We start from the raw sequence: 16,082 nt of genomic DNA, 5'->3' as shown, positions 1-16,082 counted from the left end.
GTTGCTTTCCTGAGGTCAAGGGTCAAAGACTCGCTAATGCAGTCACTAGGCAGATGTTAAATTTGCTGTCATAAGATCATAAGTTTTCTTCTTTCTTTTTTGGGCATAACAATTAGTTGATATGATGGACCAAAATTCATGCATCGAACCAAGTCAACCTCTTTGATCTCGTCGAAAAGCATACCATCAGCCGATGCGATCGTGAAGGCCTTTTAATCATCCGGCTCCGGGCTGACTCTTCGAAATCAGCCATAAGCTCTTTTCCTTAGAGAAGCATGCGAAATCCACGCGAACACGGAGGATCCATTAAGGCAAAGCATTTCAGTCAATGAGTTTTGGTCGAACTCATTTTACACTACTTTGAATGACGTCGACCGCAATGAAGTAAAGGCGCAAACCGGGAGGCGTTTCTCTCGTTTACTTCTTAGGCAACACGCCACTTGAATCTAGAGAAAAATCAGCTCACATACGGAGATTTCACGTGAACTTAAAGTAAGACTCTTAATACTTGTCATGAACAGTCGGTCCATTAGCATCAGCATGCAGCACCAACCATGAAGACACAGCGAACCCGAGTAGGGTCGGCTATGGGAATGTTGTTACGTCGCTGCGCTTGATCATTTTAAAACTTCCCCCTCCTCACGAGGACAATTCATGATTGACTCGAACACATGCACTTGGGAAAAGTGCTCAAAAAATCCTAAATATAGTTGCATCGATATTGATTTAGTCCTAAATCTTTTAATTGGATCAATTTAGCCCTAAAATATTTTGCATTTGTGTTAATACAGTCCATCCGGCCAATTTTGATGGGAAAAATCGTTGATGTGAATGCTAGCCAAGTTAATTTCGCATGGCTACATGTGGTTCGACAAAGAACGCGGCAAAGTTTCGACATAACCAAAATCATTGACTTATGTATAAGATCACGTGTGCATGCATCAAGATCCAAATCGCTATGAAGAATACATCCCAAAATCTGCGGACCGAAACATTTTTAACGCCTTCGTAGTGCGGTTGCTCGATCACGGCTTCGAGGCATACCGGTTGACCAAAGCGAGACGCGTTGCTAGTGACCCGCGCCACATTAAGCGCGCGGGACCTGATCGAAGTCTTCAACCGCCCATTCAAAAGCCCGCGGTAGCGTACCCGTCGAAGCAAGTATTCGCGTCCGTCGAAGCGGCGCTGACCCAAGTCTGGACATTGCTCACGTGCCACAGGAAGTCACTGGCCCTCGGACTCGCCCGCGCTGTCGAGCTCCTTCGCCGACTTCACGGGCCGGTCCACGGTGTCGCCCATCCCTTCCAGGCAATCTTTGATGTGTTCGTACTCCCTCGCCTTCAGGCCCCTGAACTCGGTCGACCTCGCCACCAAGTCCCTGGAGGACTGAGTCCGGGCTAAGCTCACCGCCAAGGCGGTCTAGGCCAACTGCTGCGGGCTCTGCTTGATGGCCGAGGCGTAGGCTGCAAGCGACTGCATGGCGCTGCGCGAGGACTCGACGAACGTGGCAGCAGCGCTAGGAGTGGTAGTTGCGGCCACCGTTGAGTGGAAATAGACGGAGAGAGGGACGATATCAAGAAAAGAGATCGCCGAAAGATGTCGATAGTTGATTTCTAAAAAAAATTATTAAAAAAAAATCATAAATCTATTACAATCGTAAAAGAATCATGATCGTGGGGATTTCGATCTAAATGGATAAAAGAGCATAAAATCAATATTACAATTGTAAGAATCAATCACATTGATCTTATACCAATCCCATGAGAAAAAATTTCACCGATCATAAATGAGATATAATTTTAAACCCACACATCACTAACGTGTTAATACTTAAAATTTTTAATAGTATTGTTGAGGTTTTCATGCATAATTATCCACAAAATTCTATGATCACTTTTTTTTTTAAGTCCTCCACTGCTATATATAAATTATTTGTTTCCATGGAAATGGAAAATCTATTTATCTAGAATAGATTTGTCTATCTTTAATATTCTACATTTGAATTCTCTTGTATACATAAGCAATCAGTTTAGTTGTTCATTTATTTTTCAAATGATGGCAACTAGAAAAGACCCAAATTTACACTTCTAGCCAAATTTCATCTCTGTAAGAACCAGAAAAGCATCCGTTCTTCATGCTGTCGGAATAGGGTTTCGTCGTCCTACCTCTCTCTCTCTCTCTCTCTCTCTGGTAAGTCCTCGATCAATTGATGAACAATGAAATCCCATTCGCTTTTTGCTCTGGCAAGCGCATGGGCGGGGTACTCCAAGCCGGACCCGAGATTCCCACTTGGGCGTTTCGCCCCCCCGCATTCCGGATGTCCCTTCTCAATTCTCGACGCTTTTTGATGTTGTTTCGACAGATTATATAGCACCGATTTCGCGTACGGTGTCGTCAAATTGGTCTCCGGCGAATGGAAGAGCCGGGGCAGCTCAAGCGTGCGCTGATGGATGCCTCCGCCGGCGCACTCTCCGGAGCGGTGTCTCGGACGGTGACGTCGCCGCTCGATGTCATCAAAATCAGATTTCAGGTCACACTTTCAGAACACCGGTTTGTTCTTTTTTTTTTTTTTTTTTTTTTTTGCTTTTTTCTTTTGTTTTTGGTTCATTGGAGTAAGCATAGGGCTTTAGCGCAATTGATGTTCATTTCGGTGGTGCGAGTCAAGATGAGCGATTTGGGCATTGCTGAAGCTTACCCCGTGTATTTTTGCAGGTTCAGCTGGAGCCGACATCGACATGGGCTTTGGTGGGCAGTAATGTGCCTGCAAGGTCGAAGTACACGGGGATATTCCAAGCGGCGAAGGATATCTACAGGGAGGAACGTTTGCCGGTATGATACCTTGAGGTGCTAAATTTTCCATTTGTCTGTGGAAAGTTTGTATCTTTACTTTGTGCTGATTGAGTTATTGTCGTTGAGTAATTAGTCAATACGACCAATCAGAAATTGGGTATTTGCAGGCTACCTGTGATTAAGTTTGATTTTGATTGAAGTGAAAAATAACAACTGAGCTAATTAACTTGTCCCTTGATGTGAAAGATTGAGTACAATCTTTGTTAAGACAGTAGGAGACTGAACTTTGACTTGGCCATATTATTTTTACCCTCAAGACTTTTTTCTTGTCCATGAGTGTCATGGAATTGTCCAGATGAACTAAATTAATCAAAGTAGTGGATTGCAATTCGGTTACGATGTACTTTCAGTTTAAGAATGTATCTTTAGTTTATAGGTTTGGGGAAAAATTAGATAGATTGTGAAGCCCTTATATTCTGCAGTCTTCTGTCTTTATGGTAAGTTCTTGAGGAGGATGTATTCCCTCTGAAATGACTTACTAGAAATGATGCATAGGACATTTCTTTTTCGTTTTTCCTAATTTAATAGCTCGTGTAACAGGGTTTCTGGCGTGGCAATGTCCCGGCTTTACTAATGGTTGTTCCATATACAGCTATACAGTTTACAGTATTGCAAAAACTGAAAACTATTGCAGCTGGTTCTTCCAAGGCAGGTACACTACAGTTAACTGCTGACTATCAGAACATCTTGCAATTCCTGATATCAAGTCAATTCCATGATTTTAGAACGTAGCCAACATGCCCTGGTTATATATGGCTTAAAATTAATGATTACTTGTATATATGTAGAACTATTAATCCTGCATAATGATGTGCCAGTATAACAGAGGAAGGTTTGTTCCATTATGTGAGCTTTTACTTTTCCCATATGTCCCGTTTTCTTAAAAGATAATCTGTTTTTGTGATGCAGAGGATCAAGTGCATTTGAGTCCCTATCTGTCTTATGTCAGTGGGGCATTGGCTGGTTGTGCAGCTACAATTGGTTCGTATCCGTTCGATCTCCTAAGAACAATATTAGCTTCGCAGGGTGAACCTAAGGTAGAGCTTCTCTTAAAGGATAGGGCATATAACATTCTGTGTTTGTTAGCATATTTTAAGTCAACAAGAAACATAGTTTACATGTACACCTTTTCTTCACATTCTTTTTATTTCTGGACAGTGCGGTGACCTCTCTCTGTGTAGTTTGAACTTTTACGTGCACTGTTTCTCATGAGAACTTGTTGGCGCCTCTCTTCCCTAAAGTTTGTCATGAAAATTGATCTCTATTGCATAGCTACTGCCTGTATGTGGATACCCATTCAAAAGGGTTCCTTTTTTTTGTGGATTTTGGTCATATTTTACAAACATCTGAGGCTTTAGTAGGTTATAGGTGGCTTTGACATGTGGTTCCATTAATGTAGGTATACCCAAACATGAGATCTGCACTTCTGCATATAATCAGAACTCGTGGGTTTCGAGGATTGTATGCTGGATTAACTCCAACGCTTATTGAGATTGTTCCATATGCTGGCCTGCAGTTTGGCACATATGATACATTCAAGCGCTGGACAATGGTATGGACCTTGTTCTGTACTTTTCATAATCTCCCATCGTAGGAGAATATTCTGTTAAACAATTTGTAATGCTGGGAAAATAATCTACCTTAATATCAAGGCATTATACTCGTATTGTTTATAATGCATTATCCATGAATTAAGGGATTCTTTATTTTTTTAAGGTTTTTTTTTTTTTTGGGGGGGGGGGGGTTGTTTTCACTTTTATCTATGAGACAATAGCAGTAGTTGTATTTAGCTTTTATTAGCTTTCTTCTTTATGCTGATTTTAGTTACATTAATGCTGGTTGTTGGTTGTTTATAGAAGTATTTAATGGCAGTTGCTTGTGACTTAGGAGTGCCATGTTCCAAAATATTGGGGAAGCTCATTGGATGTTCTCTCCTTTCTTATGCTCGTGTAAGTTCAGTATGTGTAATGAGTTTTCTCCTTCCATTTGTAGGCTTGGAACCATTACAGATCCTCCAAAGCAGGCTTACATAGTGAGGATGATAGCCTTTCGAGTTTTCAGCTTTTCCTTTGTGGCTTAGCTGCTGGGACATGTGCCAAACTTGTCTGTCATCCTCTGGATGTTGTCAAGAAGAGATTCCAGGTATAAATCTTCTTAAAACTGTCAAAACTTTAGCATTCAGCATATTTTAGTTTCAGTTAGCATCAGGTTCTCTCAATAGAAATACCCAATTAGTGGCCAATGACTATGTTCGGGATGGTTGACCCTGGAATCATTTGACTGGCACTAGATTATTTGGATTATGACATTTTCATGGCGGAAAAATATAATAATGCTTGGCATGCTTTCAGAAACCGGTCTGTAATTTTTGACAACTGGCTCACTGAATTTGCAGATTGAGGGACTTCAGAGGGATCCAAGATATGGGGCTCGACTCGAGCCAAGTACTTACCGGAGCATGTTCGATGCTCTAAACCGAATCCCGCAGTTGGAGGGTTGGTCGGGTCTTTATAAGGGCATAGTCCCTTCCACTATCAAGGCTGCACCGGCTGGCGCCGTAACATTTTTCGTTTTTGAATTAACATCGCATTGGTTGGAGTCAACTTTTAGCTGATTATCTTCTTTTTTACTTTTTCCCTTTTTTTAAATTCATTTTCAAGGTATAGATGTTCATATTTTCCCCTTATTCTTTTCCCTTGAAAAATATATGTCAATGTCCCCAACTCAGGGGAAGGGGCTCTAAAATTATTTTAAAATAGTCAATAATGTTCAATGCAGAGGTTCCAATCATGATGTGAGGCAACTATAAATATATTTCGAGTTGAGAGCATGGTAGGCAAATCTTTTGCTTAGACATCTTAGAACTCTTGACTTTGGAATGTTGCACATTTTTCAGAGGATGTTGTCAAATTGCTTAAGATTGATCGAGGTAAAGAAATGATCTTATCGTCTCCTACTTATGACTTTGTGCAATAACTGGCCCCATTGTTGACACTCCTGGAGTGATTAGCAAGTTCGGCCCCAAAAAATCTTGCCTTATGTAGCTATGCAAGATTTCTGCAGGCGAAAATTAAAGTGAATGTACTTAAGAGCTGTTGGCCATGGGGGCTCTTGATCAGACCGAAAAAATATGCCTAAACCATGAAATATTTGGAGTCAGTTTCAAGTCCCTGATGTGTCAAAAGAGAAGATCAGTGCTTTATAAACTATACCATACAAAAATTCTCGACATCAGCAAACATGCCTAAACAGACATGTTACGATTACTATGAAGACAACTCTTCCTGGTATAAAAGGTGTTTTTGTCATTTCATCATCTCTTATTTGACGAAAAATTGCATGGTAATACACGAGCAAGTTTCAAAGTCCATGGGGGTTGTCAATCATTATTGGCACTCGCTTTGCTGCTGTCTTCCGGTGGGGAGTGATACAAACTGCAGGATCTTCTGAACCTGTGAGACATCCACCCGAAACTTTTCTGCAATTCGCTGGACGTCCATGGGTCCGCTATGATCATCAGCTTTCCCTTGATGCAAGAGGATGATTTGGCGTACCTGTGCTACATTGAGAGTTCCCTCAGGAACCGGCCGCTCCTCGTATCTACCAGAATCCGGTTTCGTGTTCCGTAGTTTTGGCATCGGCCTATTGTACTTTTCCACCACATAGGCCTGTATGCATATTTGAAGGAAGACATCAGTGAAGTTGCAAAATCAATGCAGGGGAAGAACAAACTTAAGATACACATATCATGTGATGCTAGAATGTACAACAAGATAAGGTGGACTGTATGTCAATTCAAAAGAAGAAAACTTAAGCAATTTGTATCGCCTTCAGAGAAAAGCAGGGATGCTGTAACGCAGGAAAATGGCCAAAGAGGTTCATTTTTGTTTTCTTTTTACTGAGCAGAAAAGCATTGACTCCTGAAATGTGTGAGACCAACGAGTAAATACTCTATGGTCGATATCTCAAAGGGGGTTAAGAGCCTCACAAGCATCATTAGCCGCATTGTTCGGCAAATTCATGAGTCAGACCACCTAATCTTTGGTAGATCAGTTCCAGATGACATTTATTATCCGAACTATATGTCCACAACTTAAAGTGTAAAAAATGGATAGTGAACTACGCAAGCACACATGGGGAACTCCATTGAGATCCTAAAGCAATGCTGCACCACATAATTAACAAGGAAGACAGAATGAGTCAATCATGCCTTCCAAAAGTAAAAGAGGGCTAACAAATACCCATTCTACTTCCATCCAGCTACCTAAAAGACAATAGAGTCCCTTACGGGCACTTCAAGCGGCACCATAGTGAGAAAGGCACGGCATCCCGAGGAGGGGGGTGTTGTAGTTCACTTTGTTGAAAGAGTGAACTGTCGAGAATGATATCAACTTTCACTCAAGTTGAGAATTGTATCAAAGCTATCAAAGCTGCCTCAATGTTATTAGTAGTTCACAAGATAAAACGCTTCTACCCTTGGTGAGCAGAATGCAAAAATAACATGCTTCACAATCACCAACAATTACAGAAAGAAAATCAACTTACGAACCTCACCCATCTCAAGTTTCCCTCCAGGTTTTGATCGAATTCGACCTGCCATCTGGCTAAGCATCACATCGTACTGGGGATCACGTTCTTCGAGGACATTGTCTGTATTAGCTTTAGGTGCCACATCTACAAGATTTAGATGCATTTGTGACATCAGTCTTATAGCAGACGTTCGGATGATCATGTCGAGCAAAAACAAATGCAAAGAGGGGTTGTCGGCCTATTTCTCGAGACCTTTGAGACATTATTATCCACACTGATGAATATATCCGGAAAATCGCATCATTGTAGAGTTGGAGAATGAGAACACAATTCAGAACAACTGAATAAAATTAGAACATGCTACCAGCGTGTTAAACCCAAGGAGACACACAATAAAAACAAGTTAATAATTTCATGGGAAAAGAGGAAATAGAATCAATCGACGATCTCTCCTATAATATTTTCTTGAAGAAGCGAATAGCTAAATGCCATCAAGTGCACGATATAAGCCATCAGTACCGCCTACTCTTTAGTCTACTAACACAAAAACTAATTTCTGCTCTCCTTTTTGTCAGAAAGATTGAACAAAGAACGCGCAAACCTCCATTGACATCTCCCAGGTAAATAATCTCAAGCAAACGAATAATGCCCAGAAGCAACATTGCAAGCAGAAAACCACCAGCTCGCAAAAAAAGAGAGAAAAGAATCTATTCCTCCAAAGAAAAAGCAAGGATATTTCGGAGAAACCGAGGGGGATCAGGCGCGGTTCGTGACCTGAGCCGTCCGACGAGTCAGTGGAGGCGGCAGGCGGCCGCGCATCGACGACGCGCTTCGGTTTGGAAGGCGGAGCCACGTCCGAAGCCGGCGTCGCCTTGATCCTTCCAGTTGCTCGACGAAATGCCTGACCCATCTCCACTCAGTTTAGGTAGTGCCACCAGAATCCAGTCCAACACAAGGAAATGGAGTCTTGCCAACGCACCAATGGAGCTTCTTCTCGAATCACTCCAACGAAAAAAGATCAGAGCTTTGGCGGTTCTCTGCACAGAGAGAGGGAGAGGGGGCAAGAGAGGGCCTTGAACGGGAGATTTGCGAGCCACGTAGGTTCACAGTTGGTGCGTACCGGTCCGTTCCTTTTATGAACGAAGACACTTTCCACGTGTTTCATCGAAAATTTAGGATTATATTTTTTTAAGTTCAATCACAAACTTTTTTATTTACGTTAATTTAATCATTCCGATCAATTTTAATCGAAAATCGCTGATAAAGCGCGATTGATGCCGACATGACCCATTTTTAATAATATTTTAACATTTTTTTCAATTTTTTATTTTTCTCTTCTTTTTCTTTCTTTTTTTCCTTTTTTTCTTCCTCCTCCCGTAGCCAGCAGTTGGTGACATCGGTAGAGGTGAGGGCCAACCTCCCTATAGCGACCTACTTGACACATGGCCGATGAGGGCGAGCTTCGCCGGCCCTCGCCTCTGGCAGGGCCACTAGGCTTGGTGGTCGGTTGAAAGAGGAAAAAAAGGATAAATAAATAAATAACAAAAAAATCAAAAAAAAGTTTTAAAATATTAGTAAAAATTTATCACGTTAGCACCAATCACGCCACATCAATACTTTCCAGTCAAAATTGGTTGAAAGAATTGAATCAACATAAATATACAAGGTTTAGGACTGAATTGGCACAATTCCAATAGATTTATGACTCTTTTTTTTGTAATTTTTTCAAAAAAAATTGACTCTCTAATAACGATAAATAGTTTAAAAATATTTTCTAAATTTTGATTTTTCTGTGGTTGAATGCAATAGTAATCCAACCAAGCTTTCCACAAAATGTAGAGGTGGGTGCTTGTCTAACTCTCTGGACACCATGTCATTGACAAGTGAGCGGGCACGTCAGCTTTTCATCGCACAAAATTAGTCAAATTCAAACGTAGGTGAAAAGTTTAAAATTGATTGAAATCAAAGTTTGAACAACCCGGTAAGCTATCTCTTCTAGAATTTCTTTACCATTAATAAAAAATTCTATCTTTGGATGTTAGCCTTCTCTTCTAGGATTCCTCAGTCTGTCTTTTAAAGCTCTTGCAGAAGAACCTGGCATCAAGACTCAGCTCAGTCTTTTCAAGCTGATGCAGCTTCTTCTGCAATAGCTGCTCACTCTCTTAGACCTCAGAATTTCAGTGAATGATTGTCATATGCTTTTCTCTGAATTGGCATCACATTGAACACCAGAATAAAATTGTAAGGAAGAAGAAATGATGGATTGTATTGACAAGATGATTTTGCATGTAACATAAGAAGCATAAACAATCCCCAGAATTTGTTTTGGCCTATGTAAAAGAACTCTATAAAACTCTTCTGCAGCATTCCCTACTTCAGTTCATGCTAAATGAAAATACAAATGCACTTGAAAATATATGACAAACAACAGTCCTGTGAAATCCAGAGCTTCTGGCCCGGAAGGTTGGACTAGAATTTACGACCTGCTGGAGCAGTGAACCTAAATGGAGAGACCGATTACTTTGCTCGGCTCTAAATTAAACCGACATTCGCTGCTCATCCCAATGAAGGCCATGTTGAAGAAAGGGGCTTCGCACGTCAGAAACCAGCATATTAGAGACTACTGAGAAATGAACAATGACCCCGCCAGTTATTTCATGAATCAAATCTAGAGATGGTCATTTGTGTTGCCTGCAAGGTCGTCCTTCCTTAGCTCCTCCGGGCTCAAACTCACAGGAGGGGTCATCTTATTTTCATCGACTTGGGCCCTGCCAGCCATACGCCTGGAAGGCCGCGGAGTTATGTCTGCAGAGAACTCGTCCCTGGTTCTTCGCTTTTTCTTTGTGTCCATTAGTCCAAAAGCGAGAGCTTCCAGCGCTTTAGTGGTGAGTGGCCGGTTTCGTGTGCTCTGCCTCCTGGAATTCACATTGTGAGGCTGTTGCTGTGGATTAGCTACACATGACGAGGTGGTGGTACTTGCATTCACGTCATTCTGTGAACTTGCCATTATTCCATTGTCGCTGAGTTCGGCATCTGGCTGGACAGGCAAGTTCAAGTCTATCAATTCCTGCCCAGGCTGAAAGTTCTCATGCGCCACACCGAAACCCAATCGAGAATTAGCATAGTCACAGCTGTTAAGAACAACCCGGTTGCCCTTTGGGGGCAAATTTGTAAACGGAAAAACTTCTGGAGAGGGATCCGGTGGGAGGTGCATCTTCTCGGCACCATTAGGATGGCTCAAGGGCAAACTTGTAAATGGGGAGACTTCTGGAGAGGGATCTGGTGCGAGGTGCATCTTCTCAGTACCGTTAGGATCACTTGAGCAGCTACTGGCCTCCTCTTGTTTAAATCTGGAATTAGCAGAGAAATTGGCAATATTGCAGCTTGTCTCGCTGAGATTGCAGAAACTCGATTTTCGAAGTTTTTTCTCTGCACCAGCTGGGCGGGTCTTATTCTTAGGTGTCACTTTCAGCTTCTGATCACATTTTGGAGCTTTTCCCAGACGGCTGCCTTTAGAAATGTTCTTCTGTCCACCCCGGATCTTAGCAGAAATGACCACAGCATCATGGAGAGTATCAGCTGATCCCCAGCTTGAAGCAATATTTTCAAAGTTCCTCTTGGAAGAGACTTTCTCGGAGGCTGTAGATTTTACAGGTTTGCAGATATCAGTCTCATCCATATTAAAACTCAATGAATCAGTTGAGGTAGACTGATTGATTGGCTCCCCACAAATATTCCCATCATCATCTTCATGATAACCTCTCATAGTGGGGACACTAATTTCAGGCGGTAAGCTTCTCAATTCTCTCAACTTGCGTGCATCACCGTTAGCCATGCTCGTATCCACAACAGTAAACTTCATGCCATCATTACTCCGGCTTGGAGTTCGAGGCTTGAGATAGCAATGGCGTTCTTCGTCAGCCGAATCTTCATCTTCTGATTTTGGTTCATTGGCCCACCCATCTTCTCCTTTGGCTCCGTATCCTTCAGTTACTTCCAAATCAAGAAGCCCCGGCTCTGAAGCAACTTTACTCAAGACATCACTCACGGAATCAAAGTAGTGGTTTCCTTTCACTAATCTTCTCTTTGAAAATTTCTTAACACCGGGAACAAGAAAGACCAAAGCATGCCTGGAACCAGTAACACAACCATTTTCAGGCTGCTCAGAGTGCCACCCTCTAGCCAACAAGCGAGGCCACACGGCTTCCCAGAAGAGATCATTAGATCTGGCTTTGCTTAACCGGAAACCCCCAGTAAGATAATCAACAATTTGTGCAGTTGTAAGCCTCGAGCACGCTTTACCAATAGGTATTTCTGGGCAGGCAGGAATAGATTGATTAGATTTCAATGGCTCTGCGACAAGGCCCGTGAGGTCTCGCTTCCCCTGACCAATTCCTATGGCTTCTACCAGTTTGTCCAGACCAACTGCGGCCTTAAGAGTGAAGACATATTCTTCAAGCGACATTCTTCCTTCTCCGAATGCCCTAGACACCTATCAAGAAATTGAAATGAATGACATAATTAAGAGCCTCAATATAGCATCATCCCAGGAAAATAACATTAGCTAACAAAAGAGATGCCTGAATGCAGAGCCAAAAGAAAGGTACTTCACCGACAAAAGCGCTTAGGATTATGAGGAATCTGTCCGGTGAATGACATGATATAGATAAAATCACATTTTTTAACCTGATCCTGGAGGGTCGCTGTGCTTTTTATGTGGCACAGAGTCCACAAACGCACCTCTGATACTTCTCAACATTCCACATGTATATCATGCTTTTCAGGCTACTTAAATAACAGAATTGTGCCGCCAATTGTTTCGAACAGATGAGTAAAGTAAAGCACTTTATGATCTTAAATTGTGCAGGTGAGGATTCTTGGTGATACAATTCGGTAGAATTAATAAATTAGGTATAAAGAGGGGATGTAGAACAACTCTTTAGTAGCCTAAGTATGCTATCCGGAATTTTCCATCAATCTCGTCCCAGCTGGTGTCGAATGACAGCTTAATCACTGCATTCTTGAATTCTATCTATTTTCTCTGTTTAGAGACCATTACCAAGTACATAACCATATAGACTTGATCTTCACGAAGTTTCGCTTCTCCAAGTGTTAACATCAAACAAGTGATTGAGGGAAATGTGAACACCGGATTGGCAGCTGCGATAGAATTGCGAGTGTGAAGCTAGAGAAAGGAAATGGTGTCGGGATCACTGACGGATCCATTGCACTTGTCGAATCAATCGGTTTTTTATGCATGCAACAAGTGGCAGAAGGAATAGCCACTAAAAGATGTAATCACCTGATGCATAAGCGTTTTAATCGATAATACCAGTAAAGATCCATTGCAGTTTGAGGTTTCCTATTTTCCTAGTCATGAATTTAGCTAGAAACCCTAGATCATCATGATCAGAATCAGCTGTTTCAGCCCACTTGTCTTGATCATTTCGCACATCATTCATATCCAATAAAACAAATTGGAGGCACCTTCCCTCGTTCCTTCTACGTCAAAATTTGTCAGACTAATAACCATAAGTTATGGAGAGATAAGCTAAAATCCATCGACTGAAACAAGTTAGCGGAACACAGTCAAAATCTTATCAGATCTGGACAGAAACATGAACTACTTGTACCGTTGTATGTCATTCAAGAAAAATAATCTTTCTCCACAATAAAGACAAAAATATGCTCAGCTTTGAAATTACCAACATAATACTTTTGTATTGTTGAGATTATGATCCAGGAGCAAACTAATAAAGCTAGGAAATGCAGAGCTGCCAATCAGCCAGAGCAGGACGAATCTGAAAACAGATTCTAGAGCTCAGAGAGTAATGGAAACATAATGGAAGCACTATACCAATTGACTGAGGCAAAACAAATTGTTTCCTAATAAGAAGGCTGACCATCAATTAGATGTTATTTGCTCACAGGGAAATTTACCTCGAGTAGTCTGCTTTGATTTTCAACTGACACCTGAGGCAACAAGCGAGATAAAAATTCCTGTTGCCTTAGTCCCACAAATATCTTTTGTCCAAGTATGCATCTTCTGCTTTTCGTTTTCCGGCACTCTGACCATCTACGATACATGGTGGACCCATAAAACTTCCCATAGTAATGCGCCATTACATCACCCATATCTTTCCTCTCCACAAATTTCCTCACCTGAACAAGGTTCTTCCCAAATATATACAATCCAAGGACGAAACTTGCCTCTTCCTTTTTGCTCAAGCAATTCTTCAGGGAACCGGGTACAGGAAAGCAGCTTTTAGTGCCATATTTCATATAAATTTTTACGTCTTCTTGAGACATTGATTTTCCCAATTCACCATCCAAGTTGACATCCATGGGCTCAATTTTGACTGTTAAGTCATAATTTTCTACACCAATATTCGTTCCTCCTAAGCCTTCTGATTTGACAGAAACTCGTTTAGTATGTGCGCCATTGTCATGCTTAAAATTCGCAACTCCTTCATTTATCCACATGATGGCAATGGGCAATCCCATTAAGAAACCAAGGGGACCACCAGCCAGAGCTTCTTCCTCAGTGGGGTCCTTTTGAACCAACAGATAATCAGATTTGGACATCGTCCTTGGAATTTCAACCTGGTATTCATCTCCAACACGAGGAATTATCTCCGGCTCTCCAAACACATCATACATATTAGAAGGAAGCAACAGCTCGGCTGCTGCTTCATCACTGCATTCCCCATTGCAACTCATTTCAACTGAATCCATCTGCAAAAGCCAAACCAAAGAGAGAAAGGTTTTAGAAGTACTGTCCAGAGACTAACACACAAGATGCAGAAGTGCAAAGTTGATGCCAGCAAGAAACGAAGCATCAAGTTCATACCAACAGAATTGATAGTATCCTTTAACAATCGAACACTGGATGCTACACCAAAATCTTCATGTACACCTCATACAAAGATTACTCTCTGATAGCAGATTGTGGGACAATCTTTTCCATGAGTCTATGATGCAAATGTTCTTCCTAAAATTAGGTTATTTAACCTAAATTGGGCAACTAAGGGCTGCTAGAGACTTGGAGAACCATGTTTTTACTCATGATATATTGAAAGACTGCTACCATTCCATCTAAAGCTATCACACTTTCGGACATAGAAATTTGGCACATTGGGTATTTAAATTTTTAATCTACTCCGATTTAGGGTTTCAAAACCTTAAACTGCAATGTTCGATCACGGAAAGCGACAAGCAACATTTTCCAAGATTTTTCTGGAAAAAGCCTTCTTAACTTGTAGGGCATATTAGAAAAACAGCAGAATCATTTGAGATGAAACAATCATCTTTCACAGAGGTCACAACTATACACATTATAAGTAGAACTCGTTCAAGCGAAAGGATAAGCTACCCAGAAATGCATCTTCCAATTTTCATCTCACCAGAAAAAAGTAGAAAAGCGCAGAAAATTTCTGCGGCCAAAAGAAATTTCTTCGCACCCCCATTTCCGCAAAGATGTAATAGCAACCTATATAGTTCATAAAAAAAAAAAGCAGAAAAAAGAAAAACTCCCCAGTAGCTCTGACTAAACTACAGTAATCACAGGTAGTTGATTAGGAACACAAATTTAATTGGCAACCCACAAAAAAAAAAAAAAAAAACAGAAATTCAAGCACAAAAGATGGTAAAAGAAAAGGAAATTTTTTTGAAAATCCTGGAAAGTATAAGTAAACAACAGAGAACGATAAATAGAGGCAATGCGCGTTACTTAAACTCGGAAGAATCTGACCAGACTCAGATCCATTCGCTACACCCAACTCTGCCAAAACCAACCTCGCCTCCAAAATCAAGAACTTTAAAGAAATAACATAAATAAATAACTTAACGAGCCCCGCGAAGCACATTCATTACACAGTCGAAGTAATTCACGATGAAGCAAAACGCCAAGAAAAGAAAAGAAAAAAAGTGGGAAAACAGAAACAAGAACTGACCATAGATTAGAGCTCGAATTACGGAGTGATCCTACGAAATTAAGCTAAACACATCATTCACCATACGAGGAACCGTCGCCCGAAACCGAAACACATGTAGAACTACATTAGATCGCAGAGCAAGCAAAGGATAATACTCCAAGATTAAGAAGAAGGAGAAGGAGAAGGAGAAGGAGAAGAAGCAAACAGTAAATAACAAGAAATAAATTATCTTTTTTTTTTTTTTTGGCTTTAACTAAGACCATCGAGACGGTAAAAGGAGTCGACCCCGAGCAACGTTAAAAACTAAAAAGGAAATAAAAAAAATTCCACGTGAGAGAGACACAGAGAGAGAGCAGAAGAAAGAAATGGGTTCGTCTCCTTCGCAGCTTACGCATCGATTCACAACGGCTCCCGCAGATTGCAGAGCGCGAACGGAGCGTGACCGCCCCCACAACCCACAACAACCCACACAACCCACAACAAGACGCTAGCTGCGGGGCGGGGCCGAAGGTTATTACCCAGTATCCGTACTCGAAAAACAAATACGTACACGACGTATCCCGAAGATGCGTATCAAGAAACAGAGGGAGGAAGCCCACCTGGGTCGTGACGGAGAGCTTGAGCTTTCATGTACACGCTGCTTCAAATCGTAAAGAGGCCTCTCACCCAGAGCGAGAGAGCGAGAGAGGGTAAAAACGCGAGAGAAAGAGAGGAGACGACGCCGAAGTCGTTCTCTGTTGGGGGTAGAGAGAGAGAGAGAGAGAGTGG

General features: G+C 41.5%; 3 protein-coding genes and 1 pseudogene across 4 annotated transcripts; 1 reads left to right on the top strand and 3 right to left on the bottom strand.

Annotated features, from left to right (window-relative positions):
• Positions 1-895: 895 nt before the first annotated feature.
• LOC115751810 lies at positions 896-1,479 on the bottom strand (annotated as a pseudogene).
• A 613-nt stretch (positions 1,480-2,092) lies between these two features.
• Positions 2,093-5,702, top strand: LOC115751805 (mitochondrial thiamine diphosphate carrier 2-like). The gene is made up of 8 exons (XM_030689812.2): positions 2,093-2,190; positions 2,363-2,530; positions 2,713-2,829; positions 3,391-3,502; positions 3,760-3,887; positions 4,250-4,402; positions 4,843-4,992; positions 5,246-5,702. The coding sequence occupies exons 2-8, from the start codon at positions 2,414-2,416 to the stop codon at positions 5,462-5,464; spliced, it is 996 nt and encodes a 331-aa protein (XP_030545672.2). The 5' UTR covers positions 2,093-2,190; positions 2,363-2,413; the 3' UTR covers positions 5,465-5,702.
• Positions 5,703-6,102: 400 nt separating this feature from the next.
• LOC115751808 lies at positions 6,103-8,497 on the bottom strand. The gene is made up of 3 exons (XM_030689816.2): positions 8,155-8,497; positions 7,400-7,524; positions 6,103-6,518 (listed from the first exon to the last, which is right to left on the bottom strand). Exons 1-3 carry the CDS (start codon positions 8,288-8,290, stop codon positions 6,237-6,239), a joined length of 543 nt encoding a protein of 180 aa, XP_030545676.2. The 5' UTR covers positions 8,291-8,497; the 3' UTR covers positions 6,103-6,236.
• Positions 8,498-9,626: 1,129 nt separating this feature from the next.
• Positions 9,627-16,082, bottom strand: LOC115751799. Of its 2 annotated transcripts, none has more exons than XM_030689799.2 (3): positions 15,914-16,082; positions 13,321-14,115; positions 9,627-11,872 (listed from the first exon to the last, which is right to left on the bottom strand). In XM_030689799.2, exons 2-3 carry the CDS (start codon positions 14,113-14,115, stop codon positions 10,049-10,051), a joined length of 2,619 nt encoding a protein of 872 aa, XP_030545659.2. In that variant the 5' UTR covers positions 15,914-16,082; the 3' UTR covers positions 9,627-10,048. The 2 variants fall into 2 exon arrangements, with proteins under 2 accessions (XP_030545659.2, XP_048134636.1); XM_048278679.1 differs by lacking the exon at positions 15,914-16,082 and adding an exon at positions 15,131-15,526.

This window comes from Rhodamnia argentea, chromosome 1 (assembly GCF_020921035.1).
Source record: "Rhodamnia argentea isolate NSW1041297 chromosome 1, ASM2092103v1, whole genome shotgun sequence".
In the NCBI taxonomy this organism is placed as follows: domain Eukaryota; kingdom Viridiplantae; phylum Streptophyta; class Magnoliopsida; order Myrtales; family Myrtaceae; genus Rhodamnia; species Rhodamnia argentea.
The sequence above is the reverse complement of the archived record's forward strand: the minus strand, read 5'-3'. Positions and strand labels throughout refer to the sequence as shown.

Bases quoted from the DNA above. Each gene is read 5' to 3' on its own strand.
- LOC115751805 (XM_030689812.2), top strand. From the start codon at position 2,414: ATGGAAGAGCCGGGGCAGCTCAAGCGTGCGCTGATGGATGCCTCCGCC. The intron at 2,531-2,712 runs GTCACACTTTCA...GTATTTTTGCAG, and splicing joins TCATCAAAATCAGATTTCAG to GTTCAGCTGGAGCCGACATC. The intron at 4,993-5,245 runs GTATAAATCTTC...CTGAATTTGCAG, and splicing joins TTGTCAAGAAGAGATTCCAG to ATTGAGGGACTTCAGAGGGA.
- LOC115751808 (XM_030689816.2), bottom strand. From the start codon at position 8,290: ATGGGTCAGGCATTTCGTCGAGCAACTGGAAGGATCAAGGCGACGCCG. The intron at 7,525-8,154 runs GTCACGAACCGC...TAAATCTTGTAG, and splicing joins TGACTCGTCGGACGGCTCAG to ATGTGGCACCTAAAGCTAAT. The intron at 6,519-7,399 runs GTTCGTAAGTTG...ATATGCATACAG, and splicing joins GGAAACTTGAGATGGGTGAG to GCCTATGTGGTGGAAAAGTA.
- LOC115751799 (XM_048278679.1), bottom strand. The intron at 11,873-13,320 runs GTAAATTTCCCT...ATTTCTTGATAG, and splicing joins ATCAAAGCAGACTACTCGAG to GTGTCTAGGGCATTCGGAGA.